We start from the raw sequence: 25675 nt of genomic DNA, 5'->3' as shown, positions 1-25675 counted from the left end.
AACAGCAAGAGGGGCCCAGGTTCAATTCCCGGGCTTGACGGCCTTCTGTGTGGAGTTTGCATGTTCTCCCCGTGTCAGCGTGGGTTCTCTCTGGGTTCTCCAGCTTCCTCCCACATGAATGACCAAATAATCACCTGGATGTGTGAACAGTTACCTATTTACATGTCTAGCAGCAACAGTATCCTTGTGGAGTATGTTTCCCTCCATTAACTCCTCAGAAATATGTTTGTCTCTTGTTAGCTAGTATCTAAATATTTCTGTCTACTGTTTGGTGCTGAGCAAGTAATGTACAGTGGGTCTATCGATGCTTTTTCATTGGAAAACAGTTGCCTGCTGCTGCTTGAAACAAGGTTGATGAGAGCGCAGTAACTGAACAGTAGAAGAGAAGGAAAGTAAATGATAAGCTGAAAGATACTGAAATATTTTGTACAGATGAGGGGGGTACTGCTGAGTTGGTGGTAATTATCTGTGGATTTACCACTACGAGCCATACCTTTCATACTAATCATAGTCATTGAATCAATTGGAAATAAATAATAATGATTAGTGCAGCCATAAGGTAAAGGGAACAACAATGTGACGGGAGAACATATTCTTTACAACACAGCAAATCTGCCAGCATCTGTGGACTCCAGAAGTATTCCTCTGCTGCGGCTCAGAGAGGAAACAGACGAGAAGTGACTAACCTCATATTAGCTTCACCTGAACATTGGAATGCATTTTCATGGCATTAAATCCCATCCTTTACAGTGTCCTATGAAGAGAATGCTTTAAGGCCAATATGAACAGGAGCAATGAAAACAGTGACCATGTTATGTTGTATTCAGATAAACTTGAAGAAATTTCAAATATAAATTTGAGAATTTACTTACAGTAAACAGAAAGTAGTTTTTTTGCTGAGATGTCTGAATGTTAAACTAATTTATCGTTGAGTCCACTCTTTGCTAAAGCTTTCTTGATCTTATAAATGTTAATCCAATATGAAAACATTTTTTGATGTTATTGTATGTCTTGAATAAGCAAACATGCTACATTGCTCAATGTATATTAATTGTATATTTTTCGTACTATGCTTTTTTGCTGCAAAGTAATATTGCAAGGTGAGCTGGACATGTATAAATCAGCACAATATACAAAATATATTATTACCATACCTTTCGCTGGAAAAAATAGTTCACTCCAAAGTATTTTATTCTTTATACAATAGAAATGGAAATTAATATTCACAGATATAAAGTGAAGCTGCCGTAAACTTTCTGTACATGCCTTTCTTGTTAATGTTAAATCAAATTCTGACTTTATTTTCGAATATTCAGCATTTTTGTTTTTTTATCTGGATGTAACAAGGCAATTGTAGGCAGAATACATTTTAAGCACTTTCTTTGTGACTCCTTTTATTGTGAATTTCATTACCGGATACAAGATATTTTCAAAGGGATTTTCTCAAATAGAAACACTAGTATGACACGTTTATCAATATTTAAAAAGCCTTGATGTGTCCAGCCACTCTGAATAGCAGCTTCTAAGAGCTCTTTACTTTATTGACTTTGGATTCAACTGACCTTAAACAGCATTGTTTCACTTTTCATGTTTGTATGCTTCATGCTTGATTATAACTTACAAATCCCACAAATGCTTGCTGGTGTTTAAACATTCTGTGAAAAGTTGCTGCCATGGCTTTTGGGGGCTTTACAGGCTCTGTATGACTTTATATGCAGGGGCGTTTTACTTTGTATTTTAAGTGTATTGAAAAGAGTGCAACAATAAAAGATGTATAAGAATAATGTTGGCTAGCTTTGTTTGTTTGTTGGGTACATGAGTGTGCTTTGCCTGTGATGAGATTATGAACATTATGAATCCTATTGGATCCTCTGGGACCAAGAATCAATAGCTATTTGTAGTATAGTTTGGCCATTAGATGTTAAACACTTTTTCATATTGGAACATTTGACCTGATGCAACAAAGTTCAGACACTGTATAGTATATAGTTATAGTTAGTTTAGTTAATTGGGTTTTTAAAACGTTGCTGATTTCCAGATTAATTTCTTTGAGAAAACTGCTTCATTTAAAATTATGTTCATCATTTATTTATTATTGGAGATTTAGTTGTTCCTATATATTAAATAATATGCTTGTGACGTGCTGTAAACTGTGGTGGGTGCTTATAATAGCCTGGGTAGTAACTTTACTCTTCAACATTGTTTGCACCTTTGTTTTTTTACTGAATCAGTCTGGCTTATAAATTTGGTTCTTGCCCTGTTAGACTTTTTTTAATGTATCAAACACATAAAAGCTTTGTCAGAACTCAGAGTTATTATTTATTAGGAAGGGAAGACAACTACAAAAATAAGCAACGCGTTCTCATCCCAACTCGTCGCATACAGACGCTTGGTTGTATCAGACGGGGACTGGCGTGACAAGGCATTGGTATTTGACGCCCTGAGAATGACATGGGGCTGAGGTAAGACCCAAGTTTCCTGTAACCAGAATAACTATTCAACTGGGCTAATTGAACCCCAATCTAGGTTTATTAGGATAAGAACAGATGTGGATATTGCCACTGCATACACATGATAGGTAGACAGTATGATAGGCCAGGGCTAAAAAAGTCCCTTTAAGGTATCAACAGAGAATAGAAAGCATCCTTGACTAACAGATATATATACTCCATATAAAACAATTACAAGTCATTTTCATAGATAGTAATTTGTCATAATTAAACACTTTCAATAGCTTTTATAAATGCAGCCAGGAACACTGTATTTCCCAGTAGGAACACCACTAACACAATCTTCTTGACTTTGGATATCTGAAAGAAAGGACTTTGAAGAATCAATAAAGAGAAGATATGTAAAAACAAACAAACAAAAAAACAATGAATAAGGCAAGCAAAAATATTCTTTGACGTGTGTTTCACCTCTCCATGTTCTCCATCCAACTGAGCTGACAAAATGTTCTCTTTGTCGTCACTGCTTATCTTTCCTGTTGATACAATAGAATATTTTTTCAGAAATGTTTGTGGAGTAGAAAAGAAAACCTGTACATCTGCACATCACTGCATATAAAGAACACTTCCCACCGCTGTCCTTTTAAATGATGCTAGAATTAATTTTAGAACTGTCATTAAAATACTAGTGCAGAGAACTGACATTTCCAAGCTATTTAGTATTCATGTTTCCACACCCGCATGAATACCCCCCATAATAATAATAATAATAATTACGTTCGAACAGAACAACTGGTTTCCTTTATTGCTAGGGGAGTCCTACCAGCTGATCAGGGTCAAATCTTTCACTTTTGACATTTGGAAAAATTCTGGGCAATTCTGTCCCACAATCAGACATTTCTTTTGAACTTCATTTTTCACACCAACATCGGCTGTAGTACCTCTACTCCTGAGTCTGTATGAATGCATTAGTAGCAGCAGGTTTGCCAGCAGGATCCACAGCAGCCATCCAGTCAGCATTGCAGCAGACCAGGGGCTGGATAACAGCAGCGCCTGCTGAGCAGCACCCAGGAACACACACACCACTTGGAGGGAGAGAGGAGGTCAGATCACGGGACACAAATACTCTTTGCTGCACTGTACATATTAAGAAATTGCTTTATGCCGAAGATGAAATTTTCCTTTTTTTTCATAAGATAAAAGATCATATAAATTCACCTTTGCATGAAAAACAGTCTATAGAAATATGCCCAAATGATTCAAAGTTCAAGATTCAAAAGTCTGGTGATATTCTATACATTTCTCATTGTCAACAAAACACATGTTCAGACCCAAACCCGCAATGAATGTATCCTTCCAACAAGTACTTGTTTGTATCAAAGCCTAACATCAATGAGCTGCCAGCTTTAGTTAATTTACAGATGAGATACGTTGTTCTCACAGGACAGCGACGCTACAAACATATGATGATCTTATAGAATATGACGCACTGCTGTATAATACACTAGCCAACAGAATATAAAATATACACATTAATGCATCAGGAATCCAGAAAAATAAGATATAATGGGAAAAGCTTTACTGCATAACCCATACTTTTTAAGTCTGTAAGTACATTTTGCACTTTTACTTAAGTAAGGTTTTGAATGCAGGTCTATTGATTTTAGCGAGCATTTTCACTTTGTGATTAGTGCTTTTACTGAAGTATTAAATCTGAATTATTTTTCCACCACCAACACTGGAAATTACTGAACCTTTGGAGCCAATGGATATGAAACAGATCATGGCAAACAAGCAGCTGCTTGCAGCAATCACATGCATTTTCCCGATAAAATATCCTTTCTAATTTCTCTTCTTACCGGCGAGTATCTGGCAGACAGTGCCTGTCCCAAAGTGCATCCAGTTGAAGATGGTTCTCCTGCAGTGGCAAAGAGATATGAGCTGGTATGATTTTAGCTAATGTGGATGAATCTAAAAACCATAATGCTTTCAACAAGACTAAATAAGCATTAAGCATAAGTCCACTTTGAAACAGCGATGAACAAGTCATACAGATTTTAAGATCTGGTTTGAGGTCTTACCTGGGGGACTCCAGGGCTGGTCTGAGAAATGCCATGATAAGCTGGATGATGGACAGAGCCATGACAGTGCAACCTATGTAAGGGTGAAAGCCTGCACGCTAAGAGGATGGAGAAGACAGGAGAAATCACAGAGGGAGAGGAGCTGCAGTGATACAGTACACTGTGTTCTCTGGTAATATGTTGGCACGATAATACCAAGAAACACTTTTACTAGAGCTACTACTACCTAATTGAATAGATGGGTGAATAATAGATGAGAGCAGTGTTGATTCAAGGATCAAAACGAAATTGATTGCATATCTATTGCCTCTACACGGCTCTCAACATGGTGACGACTGAGCTAACGGCTTGCAGCTAATTGTGCTAACAGCATACTCCCACACAACGCTTTGTATGATATCCTATGAAAAGTTGCTCATTATTTTTCATCTTTTTTCTTACGAAAGCCAGCAAAACGTGTCAATTTGAACTTGTTACATACATACAGTCTTTTTTAAATAAATAAATAATCTGTCTTCACTGGAAAAAAGCCAGTTAGGTTTAGGCAACAAAATTGCCTTTTGGGTTAAAATAAATATGTAGGTGTGGTTACTGATATCAACACACACATATCTATATCTTCTATATCATATTGAGACCCTTCAATAAAGGCTTTATACATGAGCTATTTAGCATCCAAGCTGTCATATTTTCAGACTGGATATCATTAAAAGCAATTTGAGGACAGTGGAAAGTAAACATCTTCAGTCCTAATGAGTTTAAAAAGCTGAGGAGGGGGAACAGTCACAGCAGAAGGAGAAGCAGCAGGTGGTATGTGAACATCCCACAGTGTCACACCAGAATCAGAGACTTGGAGGAAAAGAGTAAAGCCTAGCGAATCTGCCTCAGCACACAACTCAGGAGACAGCAAGAGTAATTAATACAACTAGACACTGTGTCAGACACGACATGTGTTTGTATTGAATCTGAGCACATAAAGTAAAGACAGCATTTATAGGTGAACTGGATAAATCTGTAAACACATCTACAGTACAGTATCTTACCAATAATTTAAACATAATTGAAAAGCAGTTGATGGTTTATTGGTGCTAGATTCAGTCAGTATGTCCTGATGATGTGTCAGGGAAAAGATAGACCCCTAGAGGCCGATGCAAAATACTGTAAATACAGATCAGGAGCAGAATGATCTATGTCGGTGTCAAGGAGCAGCAACAGCTTCTAGAGTAGGTAGAGTAAATACTCAAGCATGTGAAATGAAACATAATGACCTTCATGTGGACTCCTTCCAACAAACCGTCAAATGTATCTTGACTTCATTGTCTCTGAATTTGATTATGAGTAGATCCCTAATGGCTGCAGTATAGAGACAGAGATGAGATATTATGAATGGAATCATTATTAATTGTAGCTGAAGAAAAATCTACACATCTACAAATAGAGTAGTTCTAGAGCTTTAAGTAGAAACTCAGTCTCTGCGGTGAGTCAGGATGAGCAAATGTTAGGGTGAATCAACACTGCGCACTCACACCACAGAACAGCATGTGACCCACACAGCTGAGTTACTCACACATACACACATACACACCACAGTGAAGCTTGAAGAGCACATAAACTGTGTCAGCCACAAGTTAGTTCACAGCATACAAAGCTGAAGTAGAGAAACATTTTCCTCAAGAGAAATAAAGTTCATCATGCTATCATTATCATATACAGATCAGCCTCGTTGTAACACACCCACACCCACACAAACTCACATCTTGCCACAGAGATATAGACTGAGAAATAAACAGTACAAATTATTTATTTGTAATGGCATCTGATATGTCCTCTATATGAGGATAACTTTAAGCTGATTTTTAGCATTGGGAGATGAAAAAGGGGCTTGCTCCGTTCACTCCATGCATTGACCTGGTATTGCAGCATCGCCAGGATTTTAAAGAAATAAATCTTGGACCCGATTCCGACTTGGCTGCTTAAGGAAGTTTTGCCTTTAATTAGCAATTCTTTATTAGAAATTATCAATCTGTCTTTACTAACGGGCCATGTACCACAGGCCTTCAAACTAGCTGTAATTAAACCTCTTCTTAAGAAACCTACTCTTGATCCAGAGGTGTTGGCTAACTATAGACCTATATATCTAACCTTCCGTTCCTCTCTAAGATCCTCGAAAAAGCAGTCGCTGATCAGCTGTGTGACTTTCTACATAACAATAGTTTATTTGAGGATTTTCAGTCAGGATTTAGATTTCAGTTTGTATATGTAAACAATGAAACCTCGATGAAAACCAAAATCAGTCACGGAGTTCCACAAGGGTCTGTTCTTGGACCAATTTTAGACTTATATATGCTTCCTTTAGGGAATATTATCAGAAAACACTCAATAAACTTTCATTGTTATGCAGATGATACCCAATAATATCTATCAATTAAGCCAGATGAAACTAACCAGTTCTCTAAACTTCAAGCATGTCTTAAGGACATAAAAACCCGAATGACCTGCAACTTCTTGATGTTAAACTCCGACAAAACTGAAGTTATTCTACTAGGCCCAGATCACCTTCTAACGATATAGTTTCTCTAGATGGCATTGCTCTGGCATCCAAGCACTACCGTAAAGAACCTCGGAGTTATCTTTGATCAGGATCTGTCTTTTAGCTCTTATATAAAACAGATCTCAAGGACAGCCTTTTTTCATTTACGTAACATTTCGAAAATCAGGTAAATCCTGTCTCAAAGCGATGCAGAAAAACTAGTTCATGCATTTGTTACGTCTAGACTAGATTACTGTAACTCCTTATTATCAGGCAGCTCTAATAAGTCTCTTAGACCTCTCCAGTTGATCCAGAATGCTGCAGCACGTGTTCTAACAAAAACTAAGAAAGAGATCATATTACTCCGGTATTAGCTTCTCTGCACTGGCTCCCTGTTAAATCAAGAATATAATTTAAAATTCTTCTACTCACCTACAGAGCTCTAACTGGCCAGGCACCGTCTTTTCTAAAGGAACTTATATTTCCATATTACCCAACTAGAGAGCTGCATTCCCTCAATGCAGGGTTACTTGTGCTTCCTAGAGTATATAAAAGTAGGATGGGAGCCAGAGCCTTCAGTTATCAGGCTCCTCTTCTGTGGAACCAGCTTCCAGTTTCAGTCCGGGGGGCAGACACACTCACCACTTTAAGAGTAGGCTTAAGACCTTCCTTTTTGATAGCGCTTATAGTTAGGGCTTGCTCAGGTTTACCTTGGTCCAGCCCCTAGACACGCTGCTATAGACCTAGACTACCGGGGGACTACCTAGGATACACTGAGCTCCTTTCTCCGTCCATCTTTATGTATTCATGTCCTATTTGTGTGCGGCTGTGGCACACCAGGTAGAGCGCTCGTCCCGTAATCACAAGGTTTGTGGTTCGAACCCCTCTACATGATGTGTCCTTGAGCGAGACACCTAACCCCCAGTTGCTCCCCGGGCGCTTCTTAGCAGCCTACTGCTCCTCCGGGATGGGTTAAATGCAGAGAATTGTAATTTCCCCATTGTGGGACTAATAAAGGCTTAATTATTATTATTATTTATGCACATTACTGACTTTGCTTCTTCCCAGGAGTCCTCACCTCGCAGGTTTCCATGAATCGTGGTTATATCTGGACCGGGGTCGTGCCTCCTGCTGTGGCCCTGCTGACACCCACTGCTACTACCACTATTATTATTAGTCACATTATTATTATTATTCCCTCCTCTGTCGCTCTCCCATAGGTTTCTTCCTTTTTTCTCCCTGTTAAAAGGTTTTTTTAGGGGAGTTTTTCCTGTGCCTATGTGAGGGTTCCAGGACAGAGGATGTTGCATGTGTACAGATTGTAAAGCCCTCTGAGGCAATTTTGTAATTTGGGGCTATACAAAATAAATGGAATTGAATTGAATTAAATTGAATTTATGGTGGATTTCTGAGGGGATGGCAATTTCAGTTCACCACTGAGCCTGCAATGTCTATAATAAGCGGATAGTTCTGGTCCTTTATCATGATTGAATGAGCCATGTTTAAAGCACTTGTACATACAAACAGACAGTTGTGCCCGCAATGCAGTTTCACTGCGCCAAACAAATTGTTACAAAATGTCAGATTGTGTGAATTATGGTTGGGCTAAGCAAAAGGAGACATGCTAAAATCATTGGGGTTCCGAAAACGCTCTGGCAAATGATTACCAAAAATGGAGCTATATCAGCCTCTTTCATGAGAAAAGCAGTAAAGGTGAAGCCTATAGTTTTAGCAGTTATGTTGGACTACTTGCGGGGCTTAACCAGCGAGAGACAATGCTTGAGATTCTGGCACTGCAGAAGTAAAACACACCTGTCCAGAGACATATACCCTTTGTACCAGCAAAGAAGAGTGCTAACATGATTGAACACTACTTCAACAACTGCCCGGTAATGGTTTTATCCAGATAAATATTAATGATCACTCCGATCTTTGCGCATGCTTTCCACTGCTTCTGTGTTACTTGGTACCATACTGCTTTTTGTGTTTAAAGAACTATATTCTTTGGCAAGGAATGATTATTTGTGAGCAATAAATTATGCTTTTTTTGTTGCTGTGTGTTTGTATTCTGAAACCTTGCCAGGAATTTATAGTAACTGATTTATACAATCAATTAGCTCCTAACAACGGCCACGAGCTGTTCTAAAATCACTGCCTCTCATGGCTTACTGTGTGCAGCAGGAATGAGCCCCAAAACCTGCCAATGGATCAGCATTTTTACACTTCCTGTTCCCTTTTCTCAAAGTAAATGTGTTTTTTGAATGGGTTTTTAGTTAGATGCCTGAAAAGAGATGTGTGGATAACACAAGCTTAAGTTTAAGCTTAAGTTTAATGTTCCACCCCATGAAATACTAAATACTAAATTCCCCTCTTGTGCATTCTTAAAAAAGGTTCTTGCTGACAAGTGGCTAAATGAGACAACAAAATGTCATGACGCCGGCTAGTTTGCTTTCAAATCCTCGCTATGGTTACTGACACTCATGCAACCGTGATGCAGTGCTTTATGGCCTAATGTTAATCTTTTACTTTTGCTGATTGCATTCATGCTTCAAAAATGATAAAAATCTTCATCTAAGAAGATTATGTTGCTGATCAAAATGTGCAAACATCATAAAGTTTTGTTTGCCACAAACTTGTTTTATGCAACTATCCCAAATCCTATGAAAATAATCCCTCTGGCTTTTTGTCAAGCGAAACGATGTGACTCTAACTTCAGGGTTGACCTGGAAAAATACGTGATCATGCAGCACTAAATGAAGGGCAGCTGATCACAAAAACATTGTGAACATCAAGATGGGTCCTAATAACAGCAGAAGAAATCTGCCACTGCAATGTGTAGTTTCATGTCGTACAACCTGTTTTTCTAATGACTTGTGGAGATGTGCGTTTGGGACTGACACAGAGACACACAGCAAAAGATTCAGAAATGCCAAGAGCCAGTTAGACAGATGGAGGGACAGGTGGACAATCATGGACAAGGTACAAATAACACACACACACACACACACACACACACACACACACACACACACACACACACACACACACACACACACACACACACACACACACACACACACACCAGCACATTTACCTTGCTCCATCCCCTCCTGTATATGAAAGGCAGGGTGAAGGCCACACCAGTAAGGACCACAGCCAAGACCATCATGGTTCGATGAAGCTACAGAGAGAAGGAAGGAGAGAGGGAAGTGCACTGTTTCAATAATTAATGAAGACTGGATCACTTTTGTGCTATATCCATCAGAGATAAAGAGAGGCGAACAAATCATTTGGGCACCAACACTATTTGACTTATTCTGTTAATAAAGACGTTTCAGAGCACATGCCATGTTTGGAAGTCTTCATTGTCATGTAGCAGATAGTGTTTTTTGGTGCTCTCACCTGAAACCACAGCCTTTGTCCCAGCAGAGTTGTGTCAGGCCAGAAATATTTGTAGTGGTGAGCAATGAAGATGGCTGTGCTCACCATCCACATCCAGACAGCGAGCATTAACACACCTGAGAGGACAAACCAAAGATACTATTAAGTTTGTTTGAAGATATTTGGGGCCAACATCTGAGGTGAGAGTACTAGGTTACAAAGTCACAAGGTCATTAGGTTGTTTTATTGTCATTGTGCAACAGTGTTGCTCAACAACATGCAGTTTGTAGTCCAATTTTGCTACATAAGAAAATACTGACACAAAACAAAACTATATTATATATGGAGGGTTGAATGAGATGAACCCTCCCCACTGTCTTTTCTATCAGTTTCAGTAAACGAAAGAATGATAACACAGTTACTTAGGGGAATATAGATGAAGCTTTGTTTTTTACTTCTGTATTAGAATTTGACATGGGCCGATCACGCAAAAAAAGTCTAGTGTTCTGACAGTGGTATCCACGGGTGAAATCCAACATTAATTTGTAAAATGAAAAAACTATGCCATAGGTATCTGTAATGGAACCCATGTTAACCCATTGCTTCAACCATCCAGCTTTATATAGAGCAGAAGTAGGCATAGGTGTGTAATTAGACATGCTTTATATAGAGCAGAAGTAGGCATAGGTGTGTAATTAGACATGTGACACTTTACCCTGCGAATCGGTCACACACAGTGTCCTGTATGCAAACCCCATTAAATCAAAGCTAATCCACCTGTTTTGATAATTTAGCATTTTGTGACTTTCCGCCCTGAGGTTTGTCTAGGGAGCATAGTGGACTAAGTCATAAATAGTGCTGAGGTCACAAATGTGACTAGGGTGTAACAACAACAAAAACATTAGACACTACATAAAACCAATAAAATCTTATCAATGATGTCTCTAAAGGAGGATATCTGTTTGTTCATATTAGATATACCAGTGCAATTAAATTGCATTTATTACATTGAGCTTAAAGAAGAGTCTATCTTGACAAAACTAAACTAAGCAACAAAAGAACAACCCTCAGAGCATACTTAACCTTTTATGCAGAGTTACAGTTAAAGCTCTAGGAACACAAAGACTGCTGTGTTGTTTGGTCTGTCCAACACTGTGGTATTGTGATATGTAATGAATATGGGAGTCTAGTCTTTAAATTAATGGAGTTTTGTCTTGTTAACATACAGAGTTCATACGAGACAAATATATCAGCAAATGTTTGTCAACCAACCATGGAACTTTATCAGCAGTGGGGAGCGGGAACCACACAGCTCCTCTGGATGCCCAGTGATCACCTTCTGATTGGTGGAGATGAGAGGTTGTTGATCGTGTCTGTGGATCAAACCTGTGGAGGACAAACTTTTGACTACAAGGACTCTGCACTAAATGTAAAGAAAGTGTAATTTTACACACAAAAAACATTGAATACTAAGAATATGCTTGTCCTACTCAGTATGCCATTGTTTTCCAGCAGTAGTGGAACAGAAAGTTAGCCATACTCGGTGATGTGACTAAAGCAACTGAAGGCATGCTTGGCCAGATTGATATGCATGACCTGAGAGGTGATTTACCAAAGCCACAGCCTTTTTCAAACCAGACAAAGCAGACACTAATAGAACCACTGACCGATTGGTGGCTTGGCTCAGCAGCACAATATGAAAATGTGATATGAACACCAATTGACAGATATATAAATATAAAAAAATTTGCTAATACTAAGTCACAGTTACTGTGTTTTTATTAAGGAAATTCACGAAGTGCTTATCCAAAGTGGATTATACCACTATCAGAAGCTCAGTGCTCCACCTGAATGGGCCACAAGCATTATTTACCATAGCTTTGCAGCCCAGGTCTGAAACTAGTCAGCTTAGGTGAGCAGCAATAACTGTATTTGGATGATGATGTAATTTAATTTCATGTTATTGGCATTTAACAGTTTAAAGATGCCATGTGTAAGATTTCCCCTCCAATGAATCACCACCTTAAGGTAGTAGTGGAGTTTGTGTGCCTTAGTGATCCTGGGAGCTGTGACATCAGGGGCAACAGATCCTGGTAGGGTCTCCTAAGGCAAAGTTGTCCCAAGGAGTTGCCAGATCATTAACCATTCACTGAATCAGCCAGAAAACAGCTGTCACAGCTTGCGCAGAAAAGGGAAATAGGGGCCTCTTTCTGGAGCCACACCTGGGAGGAGAGCTCGCCAGTAAATCTACATGGAGCTGTCACCATGTGGCTCCATGTAGAGGACAGCAGGAAAAGGCCAGTCCCTGAGCGTGGCAACCCCTGGCATCGTATACTGGCTCTAGGGATGTGGAATGTCACCTCTCTGGCAGGGAAGGAAATGAAGGGGGAGGTGGAGCAGTTAGTTGGATAAAGTTGGGCATATCGACGCATAGCCCTGGGCTGAGCGCAGTTGTGTTGGAGTTTCTCTGTGGAATGAGAGGGTCGCCTCTATGCGTCTGCGAGTAGCTGAGAGGAAGTCTCTGACTGTTTTCTGATTGTACCCGGTCTTCTTGGAGTCCCTAGCTGGTGTTCTGGAAAGGGGTCTGACTGGGGACTCATTAGTTCTCCTAGGGGACTTCAATGCTCGCGTAGGTAACGATACGAAAAACGTAGAGAGGATGATCCGAACCCAAGTGGTTCTTTGTTGCTGGATTTCTAGTCATAGATTGGCCATTAAAACACCATGATAAAGCCGTTGATAGCTGTCTGCTGATCACCATCTGGTGGTGAGTTGATTCAGGTTGTGGGGGGTGCTGCTGGAAAGACCTGGTGAGCACATGGTGAAGGTTAAATGGGAACGTCTGGCTGATGCCTCTGTCCGCGAGGTCTTCAACTCCCAGGCTGGGGACATGATAACAGAGTGGGGCCATGTTGCCAGGAGTTGTGGTCCGAAGGTCATAGGTGCCTGGTGGGGCAGTAACCTAAAAAAACATTGGTTTCACCATTCTGGGCTTGCCCAGGGGCCTCTGGAAACAGAAGACCGCGGACCTGTTGTGCCTGTGGTTTTAATAATATATAACAATTATATTCTAATAATGATAAAATAACATTGACGTTTGAAATGACAAACATCATTCCCTTCAAGACTGCATCCCCACCCAGTATAGCGTTTACACTGCTAATCAACTTGACCAAGTCAGAAATCTTCCACATCATGGGGTTTGAAGGATCAACATCTTGGACAGTTAATATGACGTACATTGCACAGAATGTTATAAAATATAATCCTGTAAAGTAGGAGGCTGCGACGCTAATTGTAGGGTCAACTACTGTTTGTTAAGTTTAAAAGCCCATTCAAAAAAATGTTTATAGTTTATACTGATGTGGTGTGAAAGTAAGATACATGCAAGTCTGGCTGAAAACGAGGCCAAAAGGCAGAGTTGCAGACGTTGGGGAAACATTGGGTTCGTTGTCCCGGGCCTTGGGTTTAAAAGAGGGCCCAAAAGGGCCTCAAACCCAAAAATATGGAACCATTTCTCAAAAATACATGTCAAATTGTGAGTCAAATAAAAGCTTGTTATTTTTTATTTTCATAATTTTCATTAACATTGTGGTCGAAAACAAAAGCTGACTTTCCTTATCAACCTCACAGCTAAACCAATTGATGTGGTGTGGACTATTTTTCTGGCCACTTGACTGCATATTTGTAAGTCACTTTGGATAAAAGCGTCTGCTAAATGACTGTAATGTAATGTCATGTAATAAAATTGGCAGTGGATACAAATGACATAAGCCAACAGAAGCCCTACATACCTGTGATGCAAATACATGAAGTCTCTACTGTCTTACCCTGGTGAGAGCTGCCATGTGCAAGAAACAGGAAGTAGCTCTGGTTTAGGTTGACCCTGCTCTCGACCTGAGGGACGAGGATGTTTCTTTGAAAACGACATTGGATGACCCCATCGGCCAACCTCCATGCTTGACCCCAAAGATCCTCCTAGGGACAGAGAGGTCAACACTGACAACTGACAGCCACTGTCACTGTATGCTGATGATCAGTGTGTCTCAGTGTACCTTTGATGCCGATTCAGGGTGTGTTCGTCCGTTGACATAGGCAGCATTGATGGCAACTCTACCTCCAACATTCACACACAGATAGACGTCATCATTCCCCTACAATGGCAGAAACATGTATTAACAGCTCAGGGTTTTCAGTTCTTAAACTAACGGATCAAAAATCCCTCTGAGCTGTGAACATCACAAGAATTAACAGCAAAACAGTTTTGGTCTGGTTTTCAGAGACAGCTAATGTTGGTCTCACTTCCAGGGCGTCAAATCCTGATGCCTGAGCAGTGACCCTCGGCATCTTGATACCAACACACAAGGCACCCTTTAGCATCTGTATGAGTTGATCGAATGGACTAACTCCAATGTAAACCCATCTGCTTCATTCTTAGACGCAGAACAACAGTCGTAGTATAAAGAGCCTCTATAAAGTCCTGTTAAGGCTTAGGATGGAAGGGCTCAGAATCGGACAAACAAACACATGACTTTTACTCAGGTGATCAACATTCTTTTCCTGGGTGAATCCAAAAATGTAGCTATTTTTTTTACTGATGACGTTATGTTACGTGACGTCATGCCACAGAGTTATGTATGTGGCTTACGCTGCACTACAGGCATACTTACTTTGAGCCAAACATGATGGGTTTTTTTCTAACCCTAACAAGGTACTTTTGTTGTCTAAACCTAACCGCCATCATATGACTACCTTATCAACGCACAAACCTGCCAAGATGCTACAAAAAAGGCTCCACATAAGACGCTCGGCCTTTCTGACAAATATGACAAGTAGGGATGAGATCAAGTTTAATACAGCCTGCTGTTCCCCAGAGTTTAAAAGTATAGTAGAAAAAATATCAGCGATCAACATAAGTCCACTTTTTGGAGGTCATTTTTTTCCAGCACTGATAACGTAGGTCATGTGATAACCATTTGTTCTCCATGACAAATAAGCAAACTTTATCTGCTGATGAAGGTTACAAGATGTGTCTCCAGTAGGTGCTTTTTGAATTGCCTACTTTTTATCCTGTCAACTTGGCTGACAGTCAACACATCATCTCTCCAGCTAGCTGACATTGGTCTGTCCTCTCAATTTTCATCCACAGTGTCCTTGCAAGTGGCCTCCAACCGTACATTATTCAGGGGGTTCCTGATAGAAGCTCGGGATGCTTTGAAATTGGCCTCGGCAGCAGTGGGTTTCTTCATCCTTTCTTCAAAAGATGGTTCACTAATTTTAAAGCCAGTTCATGAGAGATTTAGGAGGTGAACTGTATACCTGAGTGTGGCCACACTGTAGCAGCTGGGACTCTTGTGGGTCAGTCAGGATGAAGAAACCCACATCCACCATTCATTCATTCGCAGGGTATTGCCATGAGATGGCGCTTCTTTCACAAAAACACATAAACTGAAGAATTATGTTTTATGAGACTTGCAGTAATTGCTGGAACTTCAGTCTAGTTTGCCTCCCCTCGTTTTATCAATAGTTATTCATTACATGTTTTTAACTAAATTAACCCTGATTTTGTGTGGTGGAATGTAACTAAGTACATTTACTCAAGTATTGTACTTAAGTACAAAGGTGAGGTTATTGTACTTAATTTAGTAGTATTTAAATTTATGCAACTATATTAAAAAAAAATATATATATATATATCAATATATGCTTGGTGCTCAAACATAGTGAAAGTTGATGGACTATGTTTTCTTGATGTCAGATTTAATGTTAATATGTCAGCCATATTATCTGCCCAGAGAAGTGTTTTTGCTGCTGCTGCTTACATTCCTCCGGATGCAAATTAAACAAAATCCACTCGAGGAATGTATTACTGTTTTTGTTTTGTTTTGTTTGTCATTTTATTTTTATGTTGCTAATAAGCTACAACTACATTTGGTTGTGCATTCCTGTGTTGCATTTTGACAATACATGATCCTTGAGTCATTGAATATGTCGACAATCATAAACATCTGAAGTCACGGTTTACGGCATTAAGTAGGGTGCTGGATGCAAAACGGAGGCAATCCTTTTTTAATAAATGCTTATTTTGTTCTCCACAACTATTGTGAACTTCACAAATATCTGACAAGGAACAGAGAGTACGACAGAGACTTAAGCCACCGGCAGAGCTACAAGTGAGAGAACAGACAACAAAACCGAGAGGAAACGAGTGAGAGGCGTTTGTTGACCAAATGTAGTAAACTTCGTTTAGTAACTGTAACTGTTACTTTAATATAAATTTGATATCTGTGTGGGAGAGATGGAACACCTGTAGTGTTGTAACTAAGTTTAAAAAATAAAACTTCTAAAACCTTCCACGAAATGTGTCTGTTTGAGTTTATAGAGGAAGATTTTAGAGGAAGTTATTAAGTATCAAGCACGACCGATTTTTTTTCTTAAAGAGTAGTGTAATCGTATTATCTGTAACCAAGCAACCAATGTACTTCCTGTTTACACCGGCACCTGCATGACCAGTGTACGGGAATAGTCACGTGATATTTGTTTTCAGGGGAGCTAGTGTGGTCGGAAATAATTTTGAAAAAAACGATGCTGAAAAGCATGTGTGGACGGAGATTGTTTTCCTTCAAAAACCCAGTTTTTAAACAAAAACTTATAAGTGTGGATGTAGCCTAAGAAGGAGGGGGGATTCTAGGTGGCTCATCTGTACAGACACGAAGCCAAGTTTCAGCTCATCTGTATATTGTATGAATAAACAACAGTTGCTGTAAGGCAGGAAATAAAAAATACACAAAAATATAACAAAATGCTTTAGAAAAAAACATTGATGGAATGAATGTGTCATTAAAACTTAATAGTATGCAAGATCTAAAAACATTGGCGTGAATATTACTGGTTCATCAAGCAAAATCAGGACGAAATATTCATTCAAGAAAAATAATTCCACCATTTGGAGGCACTATTATGCAATGTTTTCAAATGGTGTCAGCATTTCATGATGATACTCACCATCCATTTGTCCAGAGACAGGGCAAAAGATAAGTAACCTTCAGCAGGCCCACTGAGTTCAAACGTCACACTTTGCCCTTCTTGATCGGTGATAAAGGACAGGAAGAAACAGTGGGGATCTGCCTCTGGCTGACAGCCCACAGGGTCTCTGAGACAAGATCTGCTGTGGCCACACCCCATTGAACTAAACTGAGGAGGAAGAAGACAACAGTTCACACATGCTGTCATTGATAATGTAAATGAGAGTGATTCTGGATAATCAACGACCCGTTCTTTGAACAGTTTTCTTTGGAACTACTCTATACTGCAGAACTAAAATGACAGCTGTTGACTGTTGTGTGTCTGGTCTATCTGAGACAACAGGGTCACTTTATCTGGAAAGAAATTATGCTAATGGTTTTTAAGTGCTCTCAGGCTCTCAGGTTTAAGACTGAACTGCACCTGAAACCAAGGTTTGGTTTACTTGTTTATAGTTGTGGTGGGCAATCAGATTCCAGGGGGGGGGCCCGCATACCTCCCCAGGCCACCCTTATGGTCACACCCCTGTCCCCTCATTTTACTCAAATCTTTTTAAAAGTTAATTTAATTTAATAAACAATTTTCAACAAAGTTCTGCAGTTAATCATTTAATACATTTTAGGGTTCAACTGACAAGTCACAGTTTAATGTCAAATGGAATGCCATATGTTCTGGCTCCATTGGTCTTTAAGAGTCAGAACCTTGTAGTTGAGTTTATGTCTTTTCACTCACAGTTTCTCAAACAAAATTACTGTTATTCATTTGAATTGTATTTATTTTTATCATGTATAAGAATAGGTGATTTTAAATTATGAAACTGTTATAATGTTCATTATAGATCATGTTCTCAGCTAAAATCTTGTGAAGGTATTATTTACTTAATGAAAATGGTGCTAATAATATTTTAAAACCTCTTTAATCATCATTGTCTTCTGTAATAAAGTCAGACACTGACCGGTGTAGACAGAGCAGTGGGTGTGTTGGTTTGGGCAGGAACAGCAGTTGATGGAACAGCAGTCACTCCTCTAAGAGACACCACCGGACCTGCAATCCTAACCCAGTACACCTTATACTCATGCACCACCGTCACACTGCAACAACAAATCAAACACACCTTGACAAAGTGGAGTTTGAAGCTGAGTAAAGTATCAGAGGCCTGACTGTTGTCGTGTTAAGAGAGAAGGAGCATAAACTATAATAAAAAACAATATGACAAGAAATATTGTGATTGTGTGTTCCAATACAATGGCTGTGCCTGGGTCTGCACCCTAATTCGGTATTTACCTAAAGTTCAATGCATACTCACAGAAACTGGACTCTTTGTGGAGGGATTTCTGGAGATACCCACACAGCCTGAATGTGAGATTTTCTTGTGCTTCTCCTGTGGCTCACCCCAGATCCCTTCAAATGACAGCATTCACAGCCCCACATACACCAACACCAAACACATTAAACACATAATGTTAATCCAAACTGAGGTGGCATGCTGAGACTAGCGACTTTTTAAGTTCATTATTACATACAGAAGGTAATAATCAAGTGCAATAAGAGGTCACAGCAGCATTTTACACTCAACTTTTTGGTCAGCACATTGTCTCACAGCACAACCCTGTCTCACAGCAGTTTGTGAAATAGTCAGGAACATTTGATCTATTTAGTTGTTTACATTCAAACAAATTCAGCAATTTTCTTTGTCGCGCTGCACGACTTTAAAGAACCAATGAGCTAGGTGTTAGGAAAACATCATGGTTGGGCTTAAAATAAGTAAGTAAACTTGGGTTTAGTCAACAAAACAAAAGTTGACTTGAGTAAAGCGTCACAAGCACGTAACTAACCGGCATTGTGGTAGAAAGTCCTGAGTTTGTTTGACCCGTTCGTCTCCCCTCCTGCCACCATAATTAGTCTTTCTATTGATATTGCTTCACTAGCTCTGTCCGTTGCATGTCTTTGTATCAACGGCAAATTAAAACAGATCAGTACACATCTTACTTAAATATGATAAGATAAAACACATATTTCTAAAATAACCCAAATGGTTCTTTCTGCAGTTCTCCAACAGTGTCTGGGGTAAATAAAGGCCTTAGACACTTATGGAGAGTAAGAAATGGGCGTTCGGGAACGCTGTGTAAAAAGATGGTTCACTAATTTTAAAGCCAGTTCATGAGAGATTTAGGAGGTGAACTGTATACCTGAGTGTGGCCACACTGTAGCAGCTGGGACTCTTGTGGGTCAGTCAGGATGAAGAAACCCACTGCTGCCGAGGCCAATTTCAAAGCATCCCGAGCTTCTATCAGGAATCCCCTGAAGAATGTACGGTTGGAGGCCACTTGCAAGGACACTGTGGATGAAAATTGAGAGGACAGACCAATGTCAGCTAGCTGGAGAGATGATGTGTTGACTGTCAGCCAAGTTGACAGGTTAAAAAGTAGGCAATTAACTTTTCTGTAAACCATAAGATGCAAGTGACATAATACAATGAAGGACGCAAAAGGGACGTAGTATATCGCGACACATTCTCTCTCCCAACTCATCAAACAAACACTTGGACAGTGGCCCTACGCTTCAAAACTATGACACACTAGGTCCACCTCTTGTGTCTGTTTTGCAGATGGCAGGGACTGCGTGTCAGTTTCCATTCATTACACGCATGTGTCTTTTAAAAATAAACGTGTGTTACAGGAAGTTAGGTTAAGGTAAGAAAACCACTTAGGTTTAGGAAAAGATTTTGGTTGACTATAATTTAACCGTCCAACTATTGTATAAGCAGGTGACTAGAGTCACATGACTGACGTGACAAAATAAGTAACAATAAATGAAGCATCGCCTTAGTTCATGCAGGACACAGAAGTCATACGCCCCCAGCTGTAACCAGCTGACAGCCAGCTGATTGAATCATTGCTTCTAATCGGCCACACACCAATCACAGCTCACTCTCACCACAGACCGCACACTGGCAAAGCTTTGACACAAGGTAATGACAGCTATAGTCTTCCGGTTATTAACGTTACCTACCATATCCATGCTTATCATGTCTCATCTCTAGTCGGATGATGGGTACAATATCGAAGAGGACCGCATCTTCGAAACCCAAGATGATAAGGAAGGGCCAGACGAAAGGGCCGAAGAGAGCTGTACCATTCGGTAATGATGTAAATTTAATTAAAGAATTAAGCCGTGTTCAACCAAAATATCCGAGAGATGTTTAGTTGACTTGGTCATTCTTAAAGAAAGTGATCCCAGTATATCAAAGAATCTGACCATGGCCGAGTTTAACGTCGCATTTGGCGTCTCATAGATGTCAAATGTAAAGTTTATCCTGATCGTAGGTCCGGACTGGATACTTATTCAGCCATTATATCCGACCCGGCACCGTCTTACAGGGAATCCTCTTTACGAGTACCACAAAACAGAATTTTAGGCATCACATTAGACAGCGATCTCAAGCAAGCGTCACTGCCTCGAAAAGTTGGTTCGAATTAAGGAAGTTGTAAAAAGCGCTTTGAACATAACATAACCAATCTTGCTTTTGCTGTCACCTCAACTTCGCTAAGATAATTATTCCCCTAGGCGATCTTTTATCTCTAGATTACTTGACCCCTCAAACTCCACAATCTTTGCCTTATATTAAGGATGTAGATCTGATCTAAGGTTTGGTCGTTGCTTTGCGATTATTGGAACTGTTTATCGTTCTTTTACAACAATAATGCAGAAACTTCAGTCGCTCTCAAAATGTTTACTGACTCCTATTGGTTTCGGGGGAATCAACAACGATTGCTCTTCCTTTAAATTTACCGCACTCTTAAAGATATATCATCGTCGTTGAATGCACGCTCTGCGGAAACCCATGGTCTAGCAAACAATAGTTGTTTTCTGTTATGATCAGGCAACTGTCAACATCATAAATAAAGGTTGCTCTTCTATTCACGTTTTTTAATAGATTTGCCAGACGACCGACATGGTCACGATTCATGGGGAATTCCACTCTCTAGGCAGTGCTCCTTCCTGGCCTTGATAATATAATTGCCGACTCTACGTCCCGATTTAAATTCCAGGAGTTCAGAATCCTCTGCCCCCACGCTGCGCCTCAGGCCTGAGTTGCCCAGCCTTCCCCCAAACTGTACTAGACTAGACGGCGCACTACAGTCCTATGAGCTCTGTGTCCCGTTACATGCGTCTTGGACTGGCTAAATCTACAATTTTATGAATGTTATGTTCGCCCAGGAGTCATGGAGATAATCGCAAATCAAAAACTATGAGCGCTACCTTGGAGACTACTACTAGCACCTCCATACAAGATAATACATTAAAAAAAATTATAATATATATTTATATATAAAGATTTTTATAGTCCGGCTGATGCTTAGCATGGGTCTTATACCAGATTTGGAGTTGGGTTCCGTTGTTTTGGGGTTCTATGCATGGTGCTCCCTGTTTTGAGTTAGTAGCTGCTTGAACAATCCAGGGAGCATTTTAAGAGCGGAGCCACCAGCGCCAAGAATAACTGTATTTCCATTGTTGCACTAAATGGATAAAAATATATGACGCGAGTGTTCCTGACTGAAATGAAGCATCACGTTAGTTCATGCATGACAAGGAAGTCATACGCCCCGGCTGGCTGTCAGCTGGTTAGTCAATCATAGCTTCTAATTGGCCACACACCAATCACAGCCAACTCTCACCAAAGGCAATCCATTTAAATATGACTCCCTTCTCACTGATCCTTGCTACACCAACCCTGTTACGGACCGTACTGCTGGCAAAGTTTTGCCTCCTCCACCCCAGCCTCCACCCTTTTTAGTCCAGAGTTCATCTTGCATAACAAATGGTTGAAATGGAATTTAAAGCCTCATCCTGGGCTCATTTCTGTATACCCGGGGGTCTATGCATGGTGCTCCCCGTTTTGGCTTAGTAGCTGCTTGAACAATCCAGGGAGCATTTTAAGAGCAGAGCCACCAGCACCAAGTATAACTGTATCTCCATTGTTGCAATAAATGGATAAAGATCTATGACGTGAGTGTTCCTGACTGAATAATAATAACACTTAGTTTCTTTTCTTTATTTGACCCATCTACTCTCCCCCTCCCATCCATCATTAGTGGACTATTGTGCTCTTTATAATATGCCAGTTGCTCTGTCCGTGTCATGGGTTTCTACTGGAGTTAGGTGAAAGCCCGGTGCATTGGTTTGATAAGTTAAGAATAAGATAAGCTTGTATATCGAGCAACTGTTATCGAAAGTTACATGGTATGAAAAGTACATGGTATAACAAGCAAGAAAGTTCACAAAAGACGTTATGACAAGCATGATACAAGGCGTAATTAATGAAACATAGTCTCGGTCAGAAAACTCCACATTCAACGCATCGATACCAATATTTTTTCTGGGGACTGGGTTAAGACTGAAAAACAAAGTTTATTAGCTTACCTGTGATATTGTCCCGTGGACTAAATGTGGAAGTATCCACAGTGATTCTGTATGGAGGAGAGTCTGGGCTGGGCTTGTGACCGTGCTGAGGCACCATGTTTCCACAGGCAATACTCACTTTCCCATTACTGTACCCTTTTACTGGGTCTACACTCCCAGTAAACACTGCCATCAGAAAGAATGAATGCCACATTGCTGATACCTGAAGTGAAGGAAGAGAGGGGATACAGGCACATATTGAATCCGTATGGATACACTCGCCAAACCCATTCCCCAGATTTATTTTCCAACAGATTCCAAAGTATACTTGTGTCTCAATATTCCAACAATACTTAATTAAATATGTGGACTATAAAGGAGTACACGTTTTAACATACTGGGCACCCCATACCACGCATGAATTTATATTGATTGGAATTCACCATGTGAGGAAAACAAAGAGAGAGATACCTACATGTAAAAAGAAAAGCCTAGATAGAGCCGAGCCCCCATCAGGTGTTAAAATCTCACCTGAGATTTGGTTTAAATCACAACACTGGTGCCTCATTGGCCTAGACCAATGGGAACCCCAGTGAGTCCCTGTGATACTGCCATGACGTGACAAAGGCTATAAACATCGGCGCACAACTTCACACTGTGATTGTGTTCCACTGTGACTCCCGTTGCTAAAGTATATAAAAACAATATTGGTGGTTGAAATAATCTAGGTAACACTCCCAACTTCGCTGTACAAGCAACAGACTGTTTTTTGTCTACGAGCACTTGGATCCTGAAAGATAGAAGTATAATCCTTTGACCCAAACTCGCTTAAATAATCTGCAGAAGGAAAATTATGGAATTCCCAGATTCTTCAAATTGACTGTTTTCCCCGCTGCCACATGAAGACCAGTGTGCCGCTTAACCCACCGATATAGCGTTACGGTCCCCTGTGATCAGGTGGATATACTTCACAGAACATAGACAGACGACAACACGCCAATCGCTATGGGAAGCAATTTCAATTAAGAAGCTATTGTCTGGGCAGAGATAGGTCATTCTGTGTTTGTATTGTAACCTTGTTTGTTTGTTTAAGTTCACTGTTAACGTGTTATTGTGTATTTCACGGACCGCAGAGTCCTGTTCATTGCTGTGAACACAATTGTTGCTACTGTATATAGAGTTGCCCCAAACAGCTGGGCTTTTCTTGTGTTTAAAACAGCCACCACAAGTAAAGGTGGTAAACTGTATTCTATCAGTTAAAGGAGTTCTCCAGTTGGGCTTCTTTGTGATCAATTTTCAGTTATTGAACTTTATTGCGGTGGTCAGGATCTACTTTGCTTTGAGTGCTTTCCTCTTCTTTTCCTTCTAACCTACACACAGGTATATACACACACACACACGATGTTACGTTCATCCATACACATTAGGCACAGTCTCAACTGTGTGTTTTATTCCACCTTTAAGTAATCGCCATGACTACGAGCGCCAACTTGGTCTCTCTCTTTCTCCACATCTACACCTATACACACACACTTATGCCACGTGCTTATTTGTTGCTTTTAGGTTAGTTTTGCTTGGAATTGTATAATAGATGTTTTTGATACATCTTATTGATTTTTGATCAGTATTGTTAAGTAAATAAACTCTGTCAAAGATAGATGGGAGGTGGACCTCCAACGTGCAGCTGACTCACGGACATAATCTTTATGCAGACAGTGGAGGCTGACACTGTTATCAGTTACAGAACATAATCAGTCTACTACAGATCAGACTGAGTTCAACAGGCTCTCTGAGATAACAAACCGCGAGGTCAGAGTGAGCTGCCTCATCTGAAAGCAGGTCTAGCCTGACAGCTTTGCTTACAATGAAGGAGGTGTTATAGTCAAGCTTTTTCAAGGCAGAATTAATTCTTATAAACGGTTAAAAAATCTAAAGGGAAATAAAAAAATTTAACTCCTGCATTGAAGTTGAAAAACTAGTCAAGTCATATTGCCAAGTAAGATAAATCGCAATGTTATCTAATATCTTATCAATAGTGCAAGTAAAAAAAGTTAAAAAATTCAGTTCTATTCTAGAACCTCATTCTCATCCTTTGTCTTTTTTAAAGGTTCTTCATCACTATATTGATGTTATTCCCAGTTGCAGTGACCTGAAGGGGAACGTCTCATACAGTATCAGCCAAAGGTTGTCTCCTTTGTACACAACTAACTTTACAGCAGTCTCGCTCATACTCTTTTGTTTATATAAAACCAAATGTATTTCCAACACATGTGGAAGTTCTGAAGTCTCACAGTTGTTACACACTTTAAGAAGTTTAACTGGGCTTACCTCCACCTTGTGCTGTCTGTGTCTCTGTCTTCACACTGAACGCAGAAAGTGGTGTTGGCCCTCAGAGGGAAGGGCTTCTGATGCCTTAACTTCCCATGGAAGAAAATCAGACATGTGAGTTCTTTTCTCAGAAATACATTTGTGCTCAGCTTCCTGATTCATGGAGTTAAACCTCCCTTACCTAATATATGTATAGTAAGTGACATTTAAAATAAGTGTAGGGAGTGATAATATTTTTTTACGCTTATATTGTTTTACCACTTAATATTGTTGATAGAAGTCATTGGTGATATTTACGTTCAACATTAGAATGCATGCGTATCTACAAAACAGGATCAGCTCATCTGTGCTAATCTGAGGAAAAACACTGCTTGGAAGTAATTAGAGAAACATCAACATTTTGCATAGCAGAAGTAGATTTAAAATTTAGCTTTGTAACAGAAACCTGTTATTTTTGCAAGATTTGTAAATTATGGATGCTA

The 25675-nt window shown here is 39.9% G+C and overlaps 1 protein-coding gene across 4 annotated transcripts; it reads right to left on the bottom strand.

Annotated features, from left to right (window-relative positions):
• Nucleotides 1–2306: 2306 nt before the first annotated feature.
• On the bottom strand, nucleotides 2307–25258 carry LOC129110552 (putative ferric-chelate reductase 1). Of its 4 annotated transcripts, none has more exons than XM_054622647.1 (16): nucleotides 25194–25258; nucleotides 22887–23088; nucleotides 19652–19800; nucleotides 18769–18863; nucleotides 18418–18553; nucleotides 17445–17633; nucleotides 14495–14593; nucleotides 14270–14417; nucleotides 11712–11825; nucleotides 10461–10576; nucleotides 10153–10239; nucleotides 4529–4626; nucleotides 4307–4365; nucleotides 3389–3532; nucleotides 2919–2983; nucleotides 2307–2823 (listed from the first exon to the last, which is right to left on the bottom strand). In XM_054622647.1, exons 2-16 carry the CDS (start codon nucleotides 23077–23079, stop codon nucleotides 2728–2730), a joined length of 1788 nt encoding a protein of 595 aa, XP_054478622.1. In that variant the 5' UTR covers nucleotides 23080–23088; nucleotides 25194–25258; the 3' UTR covers nucleotides 2307–2727. The 4 variants fall into 4 exon arrangements, 3 of the variants coding, with proteins under 3 accessions (XP_054478622.1, XP_054478623.1, XP_054478624.1); XM_054622648.1 differs by having other exon boundaries at nucleotides 2307–2810; XM_054622649.1 differs by having other exon boundaries at nucleotides 18418–18514.
• Between the last annotated feature and the right edge of the window lie 417 nt (nucleotides 25259–25675).

Source organism: Anoplopoma fimbria, chromosome 21 (genome assembly GCF_027596085.1).
Source record: "Anoplopoma fimbria isolate UVic2021 breed Golden Eagle Sablefish chromosome 21, Afim_UVic_2022, whole genome shotgun sequence".
In the NCBI taxonomy this organism is placed as follows: Eukaryota; Metazoa; Chordata; class Actinopteri; order Perciformes; family Anoplopomatidae; genus Anoplopoma; species Anoplopoma fimbria.
This window is presented reverse-complemented; position numbering and strand designations above follow the sequence as displayed.

Excerpts from the sequence above, each read along its gene's own strand:
- LOC129110552 (XM_054622647.1), bottom strand. The coding sequence starts at position 23,079 with ATGTGGCATTCATTCTTTCTGATGGCAGTGTTTACTGGGAGTGTAGAC. Across the intron at positions 17,634-18,417 it reads CCACTGCTCTGTCTACACCG|TTTAGTTCAATGGGGTGTGG; the intron begins GTCAGTGTCTGA and ends CTTCCTCCTCAG. Across the intron at positions 4,627-10,152 it reads ACAGGAGGGGATGGAGCAAG|CGTGCAGGCTTTCACCCTTA; the intron begins GTAAATGTGCTG and ends CCATCCTCTTAG.